At 41.3% G+C, this 15,822-nt stretch overlaps 1 protein-coding gene across 1 annotated transcript in view; it reads right to left on the bottom strand.

Annotated features, from left to right (window-relative positions):
- The window catches only part of LOC126271973 (LHFPL tetraspan subfamily member 3 protein), a 136,536-nt gene extending 122,186 nt beyond the window's left edge, over window positions 1–14,350 (bottom strand). Inside the window, exon 1 of the mRNA XM_049974432.1 lies at window positions 13,561–14,350. Coding sequence (XP_049830389.1) covers window positions 13,561–13,972 — 412 coding nt within the window. The 5' untranslated portion in view covers window positions 13,973–14,350. The remainder of the gene's footprint in view (window positions 1–13,560) is intronic.
- Window positions 14,351–15,822: the final 1,472 nt, after the last annotated feature.

Below are 15,822 nucleotides of genomic sequence, written 5' to 3'. Positions count from 1 at the left end.
TCGGAAACTGCACGACTTGTTCGGTGTTCAAAGAGTGCTGTTGTGAGTGTCTTCAGCACGTGGTGAAACTACGTCCAGACGTCGTGGGGTCGGACGTCGAAGGCTGGGCAGATTGGTAAAACGGGACAGGCTGCGAACTGTAGAATTAACATCAGACTTTAATGCTGGTCGGAGTACAAGTGTGAACACACAGTACACCGAAAACATCTAATGATGACCTTCTGCAGCCGACGACCCATGCATGTATCAATGTTAACACCACATCGGCAACTACGACTGAAATCGTCTCGTACCATCGGCTCTGATGTTGGCGCAGTGGCGCGTTGCGTAGTCGGATTGGATTCCGATACCTTCTTCATCATGCCGATTGGAGTGCGCAAATCCGTCTTCCAGGGGAAAAACTTCTTGACACCTGTACGGCGGAACGGAGATGAGTTGGCGGCAGCTCTATTATTCTTTGGGAACATTCACGTGGGCTCCATGGGATCAGTGGGTCTCGTGTAAAGCACCATGACGACCAAGGAGTATCTTACACTGGTTGCAAACCACGTACACCCCTCCATGGCGAGATTGCTTCCCGATGGCAGTAGCATTTTTCAACAAGATAATGAGCCATGTCACAAGGCCAGGAGTGTGCTGCAGTGGTTCGAGAAACACAATGGCGACTTCCAGTTGATGTGCCGGCCCCCTAACTCGCCAGATGTAAAGCCGATCGAACACATTTGGAATGTGATTGAACGAGGCGTCAGAGCTCTTCGCCCCGCCCCCTCCTCCCCAGAATTAACGAGAATTATGTGACGTATGAGAGATGCGGTGGCAGTTTCCTCCGGCGACTTACCAAGGCCTCACTGCTTCCTTGCCTTGACGCGTCGCCGCTGCTATTCGCGCCGAAAGTGGACATACTGGCTATTACGTAGGTTTTCATAATGTTGTGGTTGATCAGTGTAAGTTTCGCACTAGATAGCTGCGTGATGGCTGGCGTTACCCATGCAACATATTCCACTTTTACAGGGTGTTTCAAAAATGACCGGTATATTTGAAACGGCAATACAAACTAAACGAGCAGCGATAGAAATACACCGTTTGTTGCAATATGTTTGGGACAACAGTACATTTTCAGGCAGACAAACTTTCGAAATTACAGTAGTTACAATTGTCAACAACAGATGGCGCTGCAGTCTGGGAAACTCTATAGTACGATATTTTCCACATATCCACCATGCGTAGCAATAATATGGAGTAGTCTCTGAATGAAATTACCCGAAACCTTTGACAACGTGTCTGGCGGAATGGCTTCACATGCAGATGAGATGTACTGCTTCAGCTGTTCAATTGTTTCTGTATTCTGGCGGTACACCTGGTCTTTCAAGTGTCCCCACAGAAAGAAGTCACAGGGGTTCATGTCTGGCGAATAGGGAGGCCAATCCACGCCGCCTCCTGTATGTTTCGGATAGCCCAAAGCAATCACACGATCATCGAAATATTCATTCAGGAAATTAAAGACGTCGGCCGTGCGATGTGGCCGGGCACCATCTTGCTTAAACCACGAGGTGTTCGCAGTGTCGTCTAAGGCCGTTTGTACCGCCACAAATTCACGAAGAATGTCCAGATAGCGTGATGCAGTAATCGTTTCGGATCTGAAAAATGGGCCAATGATTCCTTTGGAAGAAATGGCGGCCCAGACCAGTACTTTCTGAGGATGCAGGGACGATGGGACTGCAACAAGGGGCTTTTCGGTTCCCCATATGCGCCAGTTCTGTTTATTGACGAAACCGTCCAGGTAAAAATAAGCTTTGTCAGTAAACCAAATGCTGCCCACATGCATATCGCCGTCATCAATCCTGTGCACTATACCGTTAGCGAATGTCTCTCGTGCAGCAATGGTAGCGGCGCTGAGGGGTTGCCGCGTTTGAATTTTGTATGGATAGAGGTGTAAACTCTGGCGCATGAGACGATACGTCGACGTTGGCGTCATTTGGACCGCAGCTGCAACAAGGCGAACGGAAACCCGAGGCCGCTGTTGGATCACCTGCTGCACTAGCTGCGCGTTGCCCTCTGTAGTTGCCGTACGCGGTCGCCCTACCTTTCCAGCACGTTCATCTGTCACGTTCCCAGTCCGTTGAAATTTTTCAAACAGATCCTTTATTCTATCGCTTTTCGGTCCATTGGTTACATTAAACCTCCGTTGAAAACTTCGTCTTGTTGCAACAACACTGCGTTCTAGGCGGTGGAATTCCAACACCAGAAAAATCCTCTGTTCTAAGGAATAAATCATGTTGTCCACAGCACACTTGCACGTTGTGAACAGCACACGCTTACAGCAGAAAGACGACGTACAGAATGGCGCACCCACAGGCTGCGTTGTCTTCTATATCTTTCACATCACTTGCAGCGCCATCTGTTGTTGAAAATTGTAACTACTGTAATTTCGAAAGTTTGTCCGCCTGAAAATGTACTGTTGTCCCAAGCATATTGCAACAAACGGTGTATTTCTATCGCTGCTCGTTTAGTTTTTATTGCCGTTTCAAATATACCGGTCATTTTTGAAACACCCTGTACATTCCAGTAATATTCTGGCCGAACACGCTTGAAGCGCAGCAGCAACCGTTCAAACCTGCGTCCAATAACTAACTCTGCGCTCCTCACAGTCTGACGAGCAGACCCTAATTCCCATTGGATATTGCCGCTGCAGTAGAAAAATGTGACCACATTCTTGATCTTGAGTGTGACACTTCATTGCTCGTGGAGGAAGTAGGTGAAATGTGGAGGAGACTAGGTTTGTAGCGAGTTCCTTGACTTCCAGAAGGTACCCTATACAGTTCCGCACAGTGATCAAGTGAAAAAAAGTAGATTACAGATTATCGCACCAGCTTTCTGACTGGATTCCGAGCAGATATAACTCAACATGTTGTTCTTAACGGGGCGAAATACTTTGAGATTAAGCCAACAACGTTACCTTGCCGTTACTCTTTGAAGTAAGTAAGTAATCTGGTGGACAATGTCGGAAGCACTGTATAGGAGCTCGCCTGTTCTGTTATTACATGTCGAAATGTCGCAATGCCCGAAAATTGTAGCAAATCGTAGCAGGGCCTGCCGAGGATCTGTGCTTGATGCAGACGCTCGGAATTCATCCTAAACTAGAAACAATTATTTAAATAAAAATCAATTTTTAAAATACTTAGTTTTTTATCTGACTAAAAGGTATAAAATAATTTTTCCTAGCTCGATACAGCCAGTCCGCAAAATTTGTGACTGAATTTTTACTAGCTACGAAAGATTTAAAAGGAAATATGTGAAGCGCATACAATACATAACTGATGCAGGCGTAGTTCACATCCTTACAACTGTCTATTACATTCGCCTCAAGTTTTTCGTTTTAATCTTATTTTCATAGCAATTAAAAATTCACAATCAAAAATGTTCAGCATTATCTGTACCGTATGGAGTAAACAATCAGTATAGGATTAGGAGAAATTATTTTTACCTTTTTAAAGCGATCGATTGAAAACTGATTTTTATTTAAATAATTATTTCCTGAATTTAGCTGTGAGTGAAATTATTCAATCCGATTTCAAAAATTTGATGACTGCTGAAGAGGTGTGTGGTAAATTTCAGTTTTATTTCAATTTCTCTCCGCTAGAGTCAGCCAATATATTGCTTCTCCTACATGTAACTCGCGAAAAGACCGCAAAAGAAAAACGAGAGAGACATACGGGCACACCATGAGGCTTACCAGCAATCTTTCGTCCAGCGAATCATTCGCGACTGGGGCAGGAAAGGGGGGAAATGGCAGCATACAAAGTACCCTTCCGCCACACACAAGAAAGTAGGTTAATACCGCTTTGTCATACAGTTCAGAGCTATGTTGAAAGTCTCAAGCTCATTGGGAAGTTAGTTTAAAATCAATGGCAAATTTTGTACCGAACAGACAGACAAAGTGAGCTACTGAAAACGTGTTAACAATGTAACGTAAATGCTTATCAAGTACGTGGGCAGTGTTCGATTACACTAATAAATAACTGGTTATACGAATAATCATAAACTACCTAAGAGTATTGGTCCGATACGACCTAATTATGAACGAGCATAGGAAACAACGAGGACGAAAAGGAGATGTGAGGCTTAAATTAATTGTAAGCATCAAACGGAAATTTAAGTCGTTAATTCATCCACGAAAGAGACCGATTCTTAATCATTGCTCGCCAATTTGGAACCTTTATTAGGTAGGATCAATAAAAGATACAGAGAAGATCCAAAGAAGAGAGGGTAATTTCGTCACGAGTTCATTTCTTCAGAGAGAGACAGACAGAGAAAGATTATATTTTAACTTAGGATTCCGAGAATATACGTCTTAAGAACTACCAGAGAAAATTTTACTTCGTCCCACATAATTTTTCTTGCGATATTACAATGATGGGAAAAATCAAGAGAAATTTGAGCTCAGCTTTACCGCCTGACGTTCCACGCGCGCACCATTCCCGAATGCAACAAGGAATCATCGTTGTACCAGAACCACACCTGCCACCTCTCACCGTATCGCAGCTTGTGAGCGCTAGGTATCATCTTACGTCTACTGTAAAGATACTTTTCATAATAGATAGACCCTATCACATATTACGTCAATCAATTCTTACGTAGTTTCCATCGGTGTCCAAGAACCCAAATAATAGTGAAGGAAACTGTACATTCTAATTCCCTATTTCTCTCACATCAAAGTCAGAGAAAGTCATCCATTTCCTTTCAGCATCTGTTTCACTTGCTCGGCGTTCTCTGTCGATATGCTTCTTTACAATCGAACCGAACTGGCGTATCTCTCAATATTTTCGTTCCGTGCCAAAAATGTTTCGTTCCAGCTACACAACATCTGTTCACAGCTTCTCTTACATTATTTGAATCAACGTTGTGCATACACCACTGTCGCTGGTTTTCGCTAATTGTGAAAGAAAAGATACATGAGGACTATCCGTCGCTTTCATTCACAATAGTTAAATTCGACTGGACGACTTAGTGTATTCCACACCATGTGGAGCCTATCGGCACCTCTCTCCAAGTGCGCACAGATATTTATGATACACATTGGCATTTAAAAATATGGCCATTCACTGAAGCTTTTAGACAAAAAAAGTCCTACATTATCTGTTTTGTAAGAGATTCACGCCAGTGGCATCTTTTTACATTTCACGCATGCTTTTCAGCGTCTATTTAAGCTCTCCATAAACAACATTCTTCAGATTTGTTCGTAACTCGTGTTTTTTTCATTCGCATTGCAACGGACGGTCGGTAGGAAATGACAGTGAAAGAGCCAAACCAGTACTGTGAAAAAACAGATCAGCATGCTATTCGTGAGTCACGGCACACGCGCAGTAGGTCACAAGGTCAACTCTCAACTTATTTGTTCATTTAGCTACTGATCAGGTTCTTGGACGGGTCTGATGTTGCCCCCCGTTTCTTCCCGTGTTGCCTCAGTCTCCCCATGTTTCTGCGTACCTTCCGCTGTAATCATCATTAATATATTCTAAAATCGGGCCACTGTAAATTGCCTTATTATTTTTTGAAGACTGGAAGAGTCTTACATCACGCAACAACCTAAATTCTCTTCCAGTACGCTTCTGTACCATTCATTTTTTCATCGCACTATCACACAGCGCTAACTCCAGCTACACGTAATGAAAAGAAAATTGAACATATCTTCAGAAAACAAAGAAAATAGGCACTCTACGACATTTATGAGATACACTTGGTAACATCGGTTTCTAGGGATTAGGCATTGGTCGAACAAAGGGACCTTACAGACTGGTGCTCTTTGATTTTCCTCATACTTAGAGGATTTGAAGGTCTGGACATCAGCTTCCTAAAACTATACGAAGCGTTCCTAAAAAAAAAAATGTTTGAAGATTTTCGAACGCTGTTTACTACAAAACATTTTAACTGTCGCAAAATTTAGTATTTAAGGAAATGTGTAAACATAGTAATCTCTTAATGTTGTTGTTGTTGTCTTCAGTCCTGAGACTGGTTTGATGCAGCTCTCCATGCTACTCTATCCTGTGCAAGCTGCTTCATCTCCCAGTACCTACTGCAACCTACATCCTTCTGAATCTGCTTAGTGTAGTCATCTCTCGGTCTCCCTCTACGATTTTTACCCTCCACGCTGCCCTCCAATGCTAAATTTGTGATCCCTTGATGCCTCAAAACATGTCCTACCAACCGATCCCTTCTTCTAGTCAAGTTGTGCCACAAACTTCTCTTCTCCCCAATCCTATTCAATACATCCTCATTAGTTACGTGATCTATCCACCTTATCTTCAGTATTCTTCTGTAGCACCACATTTCGAAAGCTTCTATTCTCTTCTTGTCCAAACTATTTATCGTCCATGTTTCACTTCCATACATGGCTACACTCCAAACAAATACTTTCAGAAACGACTTCCTGATACATAAATCTATATTCGATGTTAACAAATTTCTCTTCTTCAGAAACGCTTTCCTTGCCATTGCCAGTCTACATTTTATATCCTCTCTACTTCGACCATCATCAGTTATTTTACTTCCTAAATAGCAAAACTCCTTTACTACTTTAAGTGTCTCATTTCCTAATCTAATTCCCTCAGCATCACCCGATTTAATTTGACTACATTCCATTATCCTCGTTTTGCTTTTGTTAATGTTCATCTTATATCCTCCTTTCAAGACACTGTCCATTCCGTTCAACTGCTCTTCCAAGTCCTTTGCCGTCTCTGACAGAATTACAATGTCATCGGCGAACCTCAAAAGTTTTTACTTCGTCCCCATGAATTTTAATACCTACTCCAAATTTTTCTTTTGTTTCCTTTACTGCTTGCTCAATATACAGATTGAATAACATCGGGGAGAGGCTACAACCCTGTCTCACTCCTTTCCCAACCACTGCTTCCCTTTCATGCCCCTCGACTCTTATGACTGCCATCTGGTTTCTGTACAAATTATAAATAGCCTTTCGCTCCCTGTATTTTACCCCTGCCACCTTTAGAACTTTAAAAAGACTATTCCAGTCAACATTGTCAAAAGCTTTCTCTAAGTCTACAAATGCTAGAAACGTAGGTTTGCCTTTTCTTAATCTTCCTTCTAAGATAAGTCGTAAGGTCAGTATTGCCTCAAGTGTTCCAACATTTCGACGGAATCCAAACTGATCTTCCCCGAGGTCTGCATCTACCAGTTTTTCCATTCGTCTGTAAAGAATTCGCGTTAGTATTTTGCAGCCGTGGCTTATTAAACTGATAGTTCGGTAATTTTCACATCTGTCAGCACCTGCTTTCTTTGGGATTGGAATTATTATATTCTTCTTGAAGTCTGAGGGTATTTCGCCTGTCTCATACATCTTGCTCACCAGCTGGTAGAGTTTTGTCATGACTGGCTCTCCCAAGGCCGTCAGTAGTTCTAATGGAATGTTGTCTACTCCAGGGGCCTTGTTTCGACTCAGGTCTTTCAGTGCATTTGTCCTGTCAAACTCTTCACGCAGTATCGTATCTCCCACTTCGTCTTCATCTACATCCTCTTCTATTTCCATAATGTTGTCCTCAAGTACATCGCCCTTGTATAAACCTTCTATATACTCCTTCCACCTTTCTGCCTTCCCTTCTTTGCTTAGAACTGTACTGCCATCTGAGCTCTTGATATTCATACACGTGGTTCTCTTCTCTCCAAAGGTCTCTTTAATTTTCCTGTAGGCAGTATCTATCTTACCCCTAGTGAGATAAGCTTCTACATCCTTACATTTGTCCTCTAGCCATCCCTGTTTAGCCATTTTGCACTTCCTGTCGATCTCATTTTTGAGACGTTTGTATTCCTTTTTGCCTGCTTCATTTACTGCATTTTATATTTTCTCCTTTCATCAATTAAATTCAATATTTCTTCTGTTACCCAAGGATTTCTAGCAGCCCTCGTCTTTGTACCTACTTTATCCTCTGCTGCCTTCACTACTACATCCCTCAGAGCTACCCATTCTTCTTCTACTGTATTTCTTTCCCCTATTCCTGTCAATTGTTCCCTTATGCTCTCTCTGAAACTCTGTACAACCTCTGGTTCTTTCAGTTTATCCAGGTCCCATCTCCTTAATTTCCCACATTTTTGCAGTTTCTTCAGTTTTAATCTACAGGTCATAACCAATAGATTGTGGTCAGAGTCCACATCTGCCCCTGGAAATGTCTTACAATACAAAATTAATTACAATACAAAATTAATTATTCATAGTAGAGTCGATCAGGATGTAAATATATATAACAGTAATTCTAGGCGTGACAATAAAAATTTATATGAAATGTCACACTCACGGAAGCTCATAAATACGCTGATCATATGACAGTTATCAATGTACTGATAGTTTTCTGGGAAACTGCAGCTTGTCAACACTTGCATCACATTCTCTGACGCGGCCAAAACGTTATGACCACTGCCCGCACACTGCGTAGCGGGAACGTATTAAATGAACAAAACCAGCGCATAGGCTGCTTAAAGTAGTTGAGGTAAAGCTTCAAGTACAGTAAAGAGATAAAATAGCAACAAGGATGAAAAACATGTTTGCTAATGTATCGAGAACTATCTGTCACGAAATCTCGAAACCATTTTTCTGTTTCTCGCTGTTTCTCACTGTTGCCCTTGCCTGAGGAAAATGTCAACTGATATATACTCGAAAATCTTACTTTGAAAAGTAAAAGGCTACGTTGGAATTGTATACATCAATCCCACGCATAACACTACTTTAGGGACCCAGAAGATCAATGTAGACTAATGACAGTTACCACAAGAGCGTGTAGCTAATCATTCTTCCTGAATGGAAAAGGGAGGAACTGTAAACCATAATGAAATAAAAAGTGAGACCATATCGGTAGGCATGTGACAGCATGCGTAACTAATGTTCTAAAACGCAGCGCTTAAAAATGGTAGGGTCAAGTGTTTTGGACAGACCCTTGGCTAGGGACCATTTGTACACATAACAGAATGATCGTCTTAGTGTCACTATGTTACAGTACAGGGACAAATTATAAAACTACACACTTCCTCCTACTTAGACAAATGGAGCAAATAGGATGGTTCTTTCTGCATTTGATGTGGTCTATGGTGATGGGACTCATGGAGGCACCATTACTTCAAGGGCGTCTCCTCGGAAAATTCCACACAAAAGGGTTTCTTTACTATATTTTCGTCGTCGCCAGCGGATCAAAACCCAACCGAGGATTCTACGGCGGCTATGCACAGCAAATGGCTGAAATTTTAACGATATAAGATCCCAGTCTCGAACAAATATCAAGATTTTCTTGATATCTTCACCCGTTTTCAAAATACAGAAATTTAAAGTTACCCTACTTGTACACGTAAACTCTGGTGTGAGGCGAAAACATAGTTTATAATGTGACGTAGCACCCCATGTTGTTAAATTGCAGCACACGCAGAAAATTTTGCACTTAAAAATCTGTTCTGACGTGTAAATTCAGTTTTGCTTTATTTCAGTTTCACGTAAGTAAACTATCTGAATTTTAATGGCTAATACGTCTCTTTTCAAATAAGTTACATGCCCTGCTGCACCAGGGAGACGAAGAGAACCAGCGGGATTTTTTTTCCTATTGGGGCATAAAAAAGCGAATATGCTCCTGTTTATTTAAAAGCCTGACCGAAAAGTGGGATAGCAGCTGCCTCATTATTCCGTCCTCAGCACCTTTAAAAATTTTCTGGAAAACTTTGGCCTGTGAACATCTTCGCGCTTTTTATTCAGAGAGAGAAGAAGACGGCGACAGTGCCAGTGGAGAAGAAACGGAAAAGTAATACACTGGAAGACAGTAGGCAGTGGTTGTGTTACAAAAAGAGCGAAGGAGACAATGGCAGTGTGAGAGAAACAGATGGACACAGAGACAACTGAACATAGTTGACAGTGACAGAACAGTGCTATATATTTAAAAAAAAAAAAAAAAGTGACAGAACAGTGCTATAAAAAAAAAAGAGTGAAGGAGACAGTGCTGGAGACCAAAATTTTTGGAGAATTTTTTAAAGGTGCTGAGGAAGTTAGAATCAGGCAGCTGGTACCATACGTTTCAGTCAGTCTCTTAAATTAATAGAACATTTTTTTTTTTGCTCCGGTAGGTTTTGCTAGTAGAGTATTGAATGAAATTTGTGACTGAGTTGATGATTTTTTTTTGGTAGGGAGGAAGCAGCATCATATTCTGGATGAGGGTTCATGAAAGGATATAGAAGTAACCTCAAGGCTGCCCCCAGGGAAGTGTGTTGGGACCCTTACTGTTCTTATTGTACATTAGTAGTAACCAAGCTAAGATTAACAGGATGGTCTAATTGTGATCACCTGGAAATGGACAGATCGCAGGTTAGAATTCCTGTCGGAGTCGAAATTTTCAGTCTTCAATCCAGCCTTGACCACTCAACAACGTCGCCAGGAACGACAGGTGGTTCAGATTCCACATCACATTAAAGTGGAGCCCCCCCCCCCCCCCCCCCCCTCTGGTTGTGTAACTGCAATAGGTTAGCGACAACCAACTCACCAATTGAAAGATGCACCGGGCCATTGAGCCACAAGTAATTATCATCATAATAAAATGAAATTATTGGGGGACTTCTTTATACGTCTGCAAATGTCAAAATTGTTCATTTCACATATCGAAAAAATGTATCATCTTGTAACTCTAATATGAATGGGTCATGACTTATACAAATAAGTGAGTGTAATAATTTGTGGTGATATGGAATGGAATTATCACAGAGGCTTACTTGTAGGAAAATGAGATGGCAGATCGGTTCATTGTTTGGATACTGGCAGCAGCTTCTGTGTGGTTACATATTTAGTGATTTGTATGTTTCCCATTACAGTGCAGTATACAGTTTGCTTTGTAGGATCTCAAAAGTCTTATCACTTCCCTAAGTAATTTCACTGTTAGCTTCACACATCCACAAAAGCAACACATGGCATGCAGAAACAAAGCATACAAGAACAAATCACAATTATGTTACAGACCACAACTATCAAATCCAGCTAACTGGTCACATACAGCTGAGATTGCTGACTGATATGACAACTGTACAAAGCATACCTGATGTGAACAAACTCATACTCTGATTAGCTGTTGCTATGATAGCAGTCTTGTAAACAACTAGCCGTGTCACTTTGTTGTTCTGATCCCGGTTTAGCAGTGACAATTACAGATTTGTGTCAATAGTCTGAATGCTATCAAAAGTAAGTGAAGCTATAATGTAATTTATGACAAAATGTAGCAGTCAACTAGAAAATGGATATGGCTTCAAAGTAGGCTTTTGTTTTGTCAAAAGCTTTTGATACTGTGTCCTGTGAGATATTATCAAATAAAAGTGCAGTTTTACAGAAAATGCTGTTAGGTTAGTAAGTAGTAGAATTCAGCAAGAAGTGGCACTGAGTACCTCACAGGGGCACGTGGGCATTTAGTCAAGGTTAAGTATTGGGTTAATTCTTATTCATTATTGGTATTAACAACTTGTCATACAACATAACATGACCATCTACTTTCGGTTATTTATTTTGTGACGATATAGCTGCCTGCATACCATTGGAAACAATAGGGACATTGATATGTGAAATATACTTGCCATTCTTAAAGTTGAAGCTTGGTGTATTGCAAACAAAATAAAGCACAGGACCTACATACTACACGGAATCGCAACAAGCAGTTGGAACAGGAACTGTGTTCTGCTAATTTCTTCAGAATAACAATTTCTTAAAAACTGTCTTGGGACAATTATGTAGAAAAAGTGGTATGTAAAACTAGTAAAGTATTTTTACCATAAGGAGACTACATCTCTGTGTTAACATTTCACTGCTGAAAGTCATCTATCAGAGCTTAGTACATAATCACATATCATATGGCACCATTCTATGTGACCAAAGAGAGAAAGCAACCAATGTATTTAAAGGCAATGAGGAAAATATGCAACAAGTCCCACCTCCACCCACAGTCCACTGTAGACCTAGCTTCAGAAAACTACAGATTATGACTTTGCTTTCATTACATATACAGTACGTGATTCACATTGTGGAAAACTACTTGAGATGGCAGCACTATCAAATGTGCCATAACTGCCGTATTATGAACAAATATTTCCTGGCATCATTCCATTATAGCTATACCAAAAACAGTAGTGCTTTGTGAAAAAGTAAAACAAGTATACCCATCTCTTCAATGTTATGTAAGCGTTTCAGAAAGCAAACGGATCAGAAAAAAGAAATAAAAATATTATATTAGAGCTGAATCCTTAACAAGCAGATTAATTCAAAATTACAGTCAAGAAAATTATGTGGTTGTAACACATATATCGTTAATCTCATGGGCATCTGCAGAAACTTTCTCAGGGAAGAGGTGGGAGAGCAAGTCCCTTCTCTTGCATCCCCTTGCAGACACCTACTATGGACTTGCAGAATTAGGGTGTGAACCATCAGTGAACACCTACTATGGACTTGCAGAATTAGGGTGTGAACCATCAGTGAACAATCACATGTTGTTGTTGTGGTTTTCAGTTTGCTGCAGCTTTCCACGCTACCCTATCCTGTGCAAGCTTCTTCATCTCTGAATAACTACTGCAAGCTTCATACTTCTGAATCTGCTGACTATACTCATCTCTTTGTCTCCCTCTACCCCTCCTCCCCCCCCCCCCCTCCCCAGTACTAAACTGGTGATCCCTTGATGTCTCAGAATGTGTTTTATCAATCTATCCCTTCTCCTAGTCATATTATGCTGCAAATTTCTTTTCTTCCCAGTTCTATTCAGTACTTTCGCATTAGTTATGTCCTCTACCCATCTAATCTTCAGCATTCTTCTGTAGCACCACATTTCAAAGGCATCTATTCCCTTTTTGTTTGGATAGTTTATTGACAATGTTTCACTTCCCTACATGGTTACACTCCATACAAATACTTTCAGAAAAGACTTCCTGACACTTAAATCTATATTCGATGTTGACAAATTTCTCTTCTTCAGAAATCCTTTTCTTGCTATTGCCAGTCCACATTTTATATCCTCCTACTTTGGCCATCATTAGTCATTATGCTGCCCAAATAGCAAAACTCATCTACACCTACTACTTTAAGTGTCTCATCATCCAATCTAATTCCCTCAGCATCACTTGATTTAATTAAACTACATTCCATTAACTTTGTTTTACGTTCATTTTATATACACCTTTCAAGACAGTGTCCATCCAGTTAAATTGCTCTTCCGCCTTCTCTATTGTCTCTGACAGAATTACAGCAAACTCAATCCTTTTTATGTTTTCTTACTGGACTTTTATTCCTATACTCCAAATTTTTCTTTGGATTTCTTTACAACTTCTTCAGTGCACAGATCGAATAACTTTGGGGATAGGCAACAATCCTGTGTCAGTCTATTCTCAACCACTGCTTTCCTTTTGTACCCTTCAACTCATCATTGCCATCTGGTTTCTGTACAAGTTGTTAACAGTCACACAATTATTTGCAATGTTTTGTGTGTGTGTGTGTGTGTGTGTGTGTGTGTGTGTGTGTGTGTGTGTGTGTCTGCATCCGGGGGGTATACGTACCAGAAAGGACTTGTATCCAAGCGCACACGTGGAAAACAGTGGTGGCGGGTACGAAGAAGAACAGCAGCATCGCCGCGATCGCGATGAGAGCGAGAAGGGCTGCGGCGGCGACGAGGACGGCGGCGGCTCGAAAGGCTCCGCTGGGGGCGGCGCGCAGGTCGTCGAGGCCACCCTCGCACCGTTCCGGTCCGCCCCCGGGAGGAAACATGCAGCGTGCGAACAGCCCGAAGCGGCCTGTCGTCTCTGCCTCCATCGTGTCGCCCACCCATTCGGGGGTCACCAGCGACACCACCACGATAATCGCGTAGCAGATGCTGAAGATACCCCACAGCACGCCGATGGCCTTTGAGTTACGCACATAGTTGGTCGCATACATGTGCGACGACTCCACGTACTCAACCTTGGAACCCATTGAGAACTTTCGAGAATTTGCGGTCGGTGATGTTCGTGTCTCGACCACCGGTTACAAAGCACGCACAGTGAAGTTTGCAGACACTTCAAATAGTACTGTTGACTGTATTTTGGGTGTTACTCAGAAATTATGTTTGTATGCTACCAGGTCTAAGTCATTATTGGTGTGCGTCTAAGCGTTTTCCTCAACACGGGTGAAAACAAAGGATAGTCCGCCGCTTAGGAAATGTTACACACTCCTAGAACCGTACCGCGAATTTAAACCGCCATCAACTGCACACCCTCACTGCCACTCCCACACACTGCCTTCTCTTCCGTACTCGACTGAACTGCCGCTGCCCTCGTCTGGTCTGACAGGTAACCGTAGATGCCGATGTAGATTAGCGCCGCGCCTCATAGATGGCGACACGGTACGGACCCCGTCCAGTACAGCAAAGTGTACCAATATGACAAAATTTACCAGTACATTTCGCGAAAATATAACATAATATATCGCCCCACACAACTTTTATTGACTTAAAAGAAAAAAAAATGAGGAAATACAAAACAGAAAAGTAAGTTTTTTTAATTTAGGGAATGTGCTTTTACTACTATCTCACTGCTGGAAGATAGAATTCTGCTTGTCAGTGATTTGGATGTCGACTCTTCTCTCGCAAGAGCCAAGCTGTCAAGCACCTGGGAAAGAGAGAAATGGGTGTGAACGAAATGAGTTTAAGAGATCGAGACAACAATCATTACAAATTCAAGTACTCGCAAACTTTACGGTAATGAGTAGAATGTGAAAAAACATATGGAGGTAAACTATTATACCCCTCCAAGCTCTCAAACAGGTAATTCTATATAGGTTGTTTCATCTTAAATGTACCGGCAAAATTGAGGCTTGAAAGGAAATCCAAACCAGTCAGGAATTCTAACACATTACACTATCACCTCATGTATTCTAAAACCACAATATTTCGCTTATATCTGACTGAAATTTAGTACATTTACTAGAGTATAAAATGAATAAAAAACTATGTACAACATTTGACGCTGTGTATATCGCCCTCAACATAGTTAAGTCGCCTTTTCAGAGAAAGCCTCAATTATATCTGATGCCGTCAGTTGACTGTCCACATTTTATAACGAATTCCAGTTTTTATGAGCAAATGAGAAAATAAATTCAATGTGTGACACAGCAGACCAGCTTTTTCATATATTGCGCAATCTGTCAAGCGAAAAAGGTGATCTGGGAGTACCGATGGACACATGCTGCAAATTAAGTTCTATAAGGAATTAACTGTAACGATGTGTATTTCGTGATATTCCAAACAAGCTAAAACATCAAAATTTTACGACGTAGTTGATTCTGACTCATCATCTGTGATTCAGCAGGTAAACACCATTTACAAAAAATTAAGCAAGGCAATGCAAAACATAAAATATAGACGAGAAAAAACGGCTGTTGGGTGTATGAGATACGTACCTTGTGAAGTGCTACAAAACAGTAATTAATCTGGACCTCATGTTTACCCAATGAAGCCCTATTGCACGACCAGCTTGGTCGGTGTTTATTCAGAACTACTGCATATATTTGAAAGCAATGCTTGAGTTTTATTTCCATAAAACCTTAACCCGTTTTACACCATATTTCTGATGACACAACCCGCGTCTCTTAATTCATATGCCACACTTTAGAACCAGCTATGAATACTTAGGTGAAACGCTTATTTTAAGACATCATCTCTCTGACATTGTAATCACTATAAACAACAAGGTTGATCAGGTGTGGTCTTGTGGTTTTATTACTTGCCCAAAGGGTTTGGGGGAAACAAAGCAAATTCTTCAAGCAGTGTGACAGAAGCGAAACTG

Source organism: Schistocerca gregaria, chromosome 5 (genome assembly GCF_023897955.1).
Source record: "Schistocerca gregaria isolate iqSchGreg1 chromosome 5, iqSchGreg1.2, whole genome shotgun sequence".
NCBI lineage: Eukaryota > Metazoa > Arthropoda > Insecta > Orthoptera > Acrididae > Schistocerca > Schistocerca gregaria.
This window is presented reverse-complemented; position numbering and strand designations above follow the sequence as displayed.